General features: G+C 45.8%; 1 protein-coding gene across 1 annotated transcript; it reads right to left on the bottom strand.

Annotated features, from left to right (window-relative positions):
- Nucleotides 1-649: 649 nt before the first annotated feature.
- Nucleotides 650-1,279, bottom strand: LOC147966322 (uncharacterized). The gene has a single exon (XM_087530786.1). It carries the CDS (start codon nucleotides 1,277-1,279, stop codon nucleotides 650-652), a length of 630 nt encoding a protein of 209 aa, XP_087386912.1.
- Nucleotides 1,280-3,009: the final 1,730 nt, after the last annotated feature.

Consider the following 3,009-nt stretch of genomic DNA (forward strand, 5'->3'; position numbering starts at 1 on the left):
CATCATCATTAACACTAGCACAAATTTGGTTTATTGACTTATTGCAAAAATCTGAAAGAGAAAAACGGAACAAGCCTCCGCACTCATAGCCTTTTCCTATAAATTGTCCAAATCTTGACACGATTACTTTATTGGACTCTAAAACTACCTTAAATCCATCTCGACATAGAAGGGAGCCGCTAACTAGATTCTTGTTCATAGTAGGGACATGCTGCACGTTCCTTAGTTGCACGATCTTTCCCGAAGTAAACTTCAGATCCACCGTGCCAATGCCACGAACAGAAGCATGTGACCCATTCCCCATTAGGACGGAAGAATCCCTTGCGACCTGATAAGAAGTAAACAGGGAGATGTCAGCACACACATGAACGTTAGCACCCGAATCAATCCACCACGAAGATGATTGAAATACTGAAAGCACAATAGGTAAATTACCATACCCATCAGTATTGCTAGCGGTCACCATGTTGACAGTCTTGGAGCTTGTTTTCCCTCTGCGGTCTGCACGTTCAGGGCATTCCTTGGAAAAGTGTCCAGGCTTCCCACAGGCGTAGCACTCTAGCTCAGCCTTGTTGAACTTCTTCTTCTTGAAGGTAGTAGTCTTGGTAGGCTTGTTGAAAACAGGTTTGTTCTTCCCTTTGTTCTTATTCTATGGGTACCTCTGCACCATGTTAGCAGTAGGCTGAACCTCACCTCCTTTTTCAGTGGTATCTTTAGCCCGAGCTTTTTCTTCAACATCAAGAGATGCAATCAGATTTTCAACTGATATCTCCTGTCTCTTATGCTTCAGAGTTGTGGCGAAATTCCTCCATGAAGGAGGCAACTTTGCAATCATGCACCCAGCCACGAATTTGTCGGGTAGAACACATTTAAGGAGTTCAAGTTCCTTCACAATGCACTGTATTTCATGAGCTTGTTCAACCACAGAACGGTTATTCACCATCTTGTAGTCATGAAAACTCTCCATGATGTACAGTTCACTGCCTGCATCTCTTGCACCGAATTTTGCATTCAGTGCATCCCACAGAATTTTTCCGTCGTTTATGTGCATGTACACATCACACAGACGGTCAGCAAGAACACTCACAATGCATCCCACAAACATAGTATTGGCTTCCTGGAATTTTCTCCGATCTTCGTCGGTCATTCCCTCTGGAGCACCAACACTAGCGTGGAAAACTTTCAGAGCAGTAAGCCAGAGCGTGGTCTTCACCTGCCACCTCTTAAAGTGCACACCGGTAAACTTATCCGGCCTCAGTGCATCAGCGAATCCAGCCATAGTTAACTCAGGAAATTGCCTATAATTAGGTTTTTGGATTGTTGGAATATTAGGCAAGTTCATGATTAATTCCAGTAAATAATTCATGACTAGAAGAGATACTAGCATGCAAAAATCTAGCAAACTAGAAGAACAGCAAGACATGCATAACAGCAGCAAACACGTAACAGTAACTGTAGAAACAGACATGAACAGAGGATGTTGGACGTACTGATCGTTGGCTATTATGGGTGCGACAGTGTTGATGACGATGTTGGCGACGATCTGCTGCTGACGGCGATGAATACGACGATGAGTAGCACCGCCCGACTTGGACGGAAGACGACCCGTGATGACGAATTTGAGCAGTCGCGCACAGCGCTTCCCAAAAACCTAATTCGTCCTCTCCCGGTGCAGGATCGCAAAGACGAACGGTTCCGGAGACCTGCTCTCCCACGCGCCGATGCACGCCGGCGTTTGGGATGGAGTAGACTACGATGGCGGCGCAAGTTGTGAGATGAGGCAAAACCCTAGGTGTTTTTCGGTGTATGTCTGGCCGCAGCCGGTAGCTGTATATATATTAGGACCAGAGGCGGTATTGTGTCGCGACCACAATCCCAAACCGACTCGGTTTCTAATTCGTATACTTACCGGACAAGAAATCAAAAAAACTTGTCTGCCAAGCATAAAAATAAAATGGCAAAAGGAAGCTGCGCTCCTGCAAGGAGACGGACCGGATTTCGGCGGACCATTCACGCGCATGTACGCCCCGCCCCGCCCCGGCGAGGCGAGCGAGCACGCGCGTGTGGTTTTCCCTTTCTCTTCTCACACACCACTTAGAGTGGTAGAGAGAACCCACTATATAAAGAGGTCCAACTCTTCTTCAACTTCCAAGGTGGGACTAAACTTAGCACCACCACTTGCCATTTTACACATGGGCTTTGAGATTTCAGAAATTGCTATGGGCCTAGCCCATTAATTCTAACATTATCTATCTTCTATTAATTGATCACAGAAAAAAAGTAATACCATTGATTTAAGTACGGAAGTCTTGGATAGTAACGAGTCAGTCTGGTTTCCTATCCTCACGAAAGGATATCTCTTCCCAATTAAAAAATGAAAGAGGATCTCTTACGTATTGATCTCTTCTAAGTTTAGAAAAAAAAATCTCTTATGCATCGAGACGTGATATAGGCGGTACCTTGCCATGGCCTCTCTAGATCTCTCACGGGCATGATTCATCCCTCATGCCCCCGCTCCTCTTCCTCTGGCATGGCCACCTCCCATCCACGCCGTTGTGAACTTCAACTGCATGCACGTTGTAATCCCTTTGATAGAAAGGTCATGATTCAATCCTTCCATGTACTCCTTTTACATCTTCTCTCCATGCCGACCTGAGCTTCAAGTTCACACTTTACAGGTCTACGGACTACAGGAAATTTCCACCTCGAAGAGGGCAGAAGAGAGGCTGAACCAAAATGGATATTAAGACGATCGATGGCCTATATACCACACTGGCGGCACATAGGCTGGAGGTGGCATGGACGGCGTTGTTGGAATCAGAAGAGAGAAGAACATCGGCCACAAGAGCAGGTGAGGGAGTAGAGGAGAAAAACACCTGCTAGGTCGAAGGAGTCATTGATCTGGAAAAAAGGTCACATATTTCAATCTAGCATCTCCCTGATCTCTTTTTTTGTCCGGTCTTTAATCTCCTCATATTTCAGGTCCTGATCTGGGAGAGGTGTACCGAT

The sequence above is a fragment of the Triticum urartu genome, chromosome 6A (assembly GCF_056163025.1).
Source record: "Triticum urartu cultivar PI428250 chromosome 6A, HENAU_Tu73, whole genome shotgun sequence".
In the NCBI taxonomy this organism is placed as follows: Eukaryota; Viridiplantae; Streptophyta; class Magnoliopsida; order Poales; family Poaceae; genus Triticum; species Triticum urartu.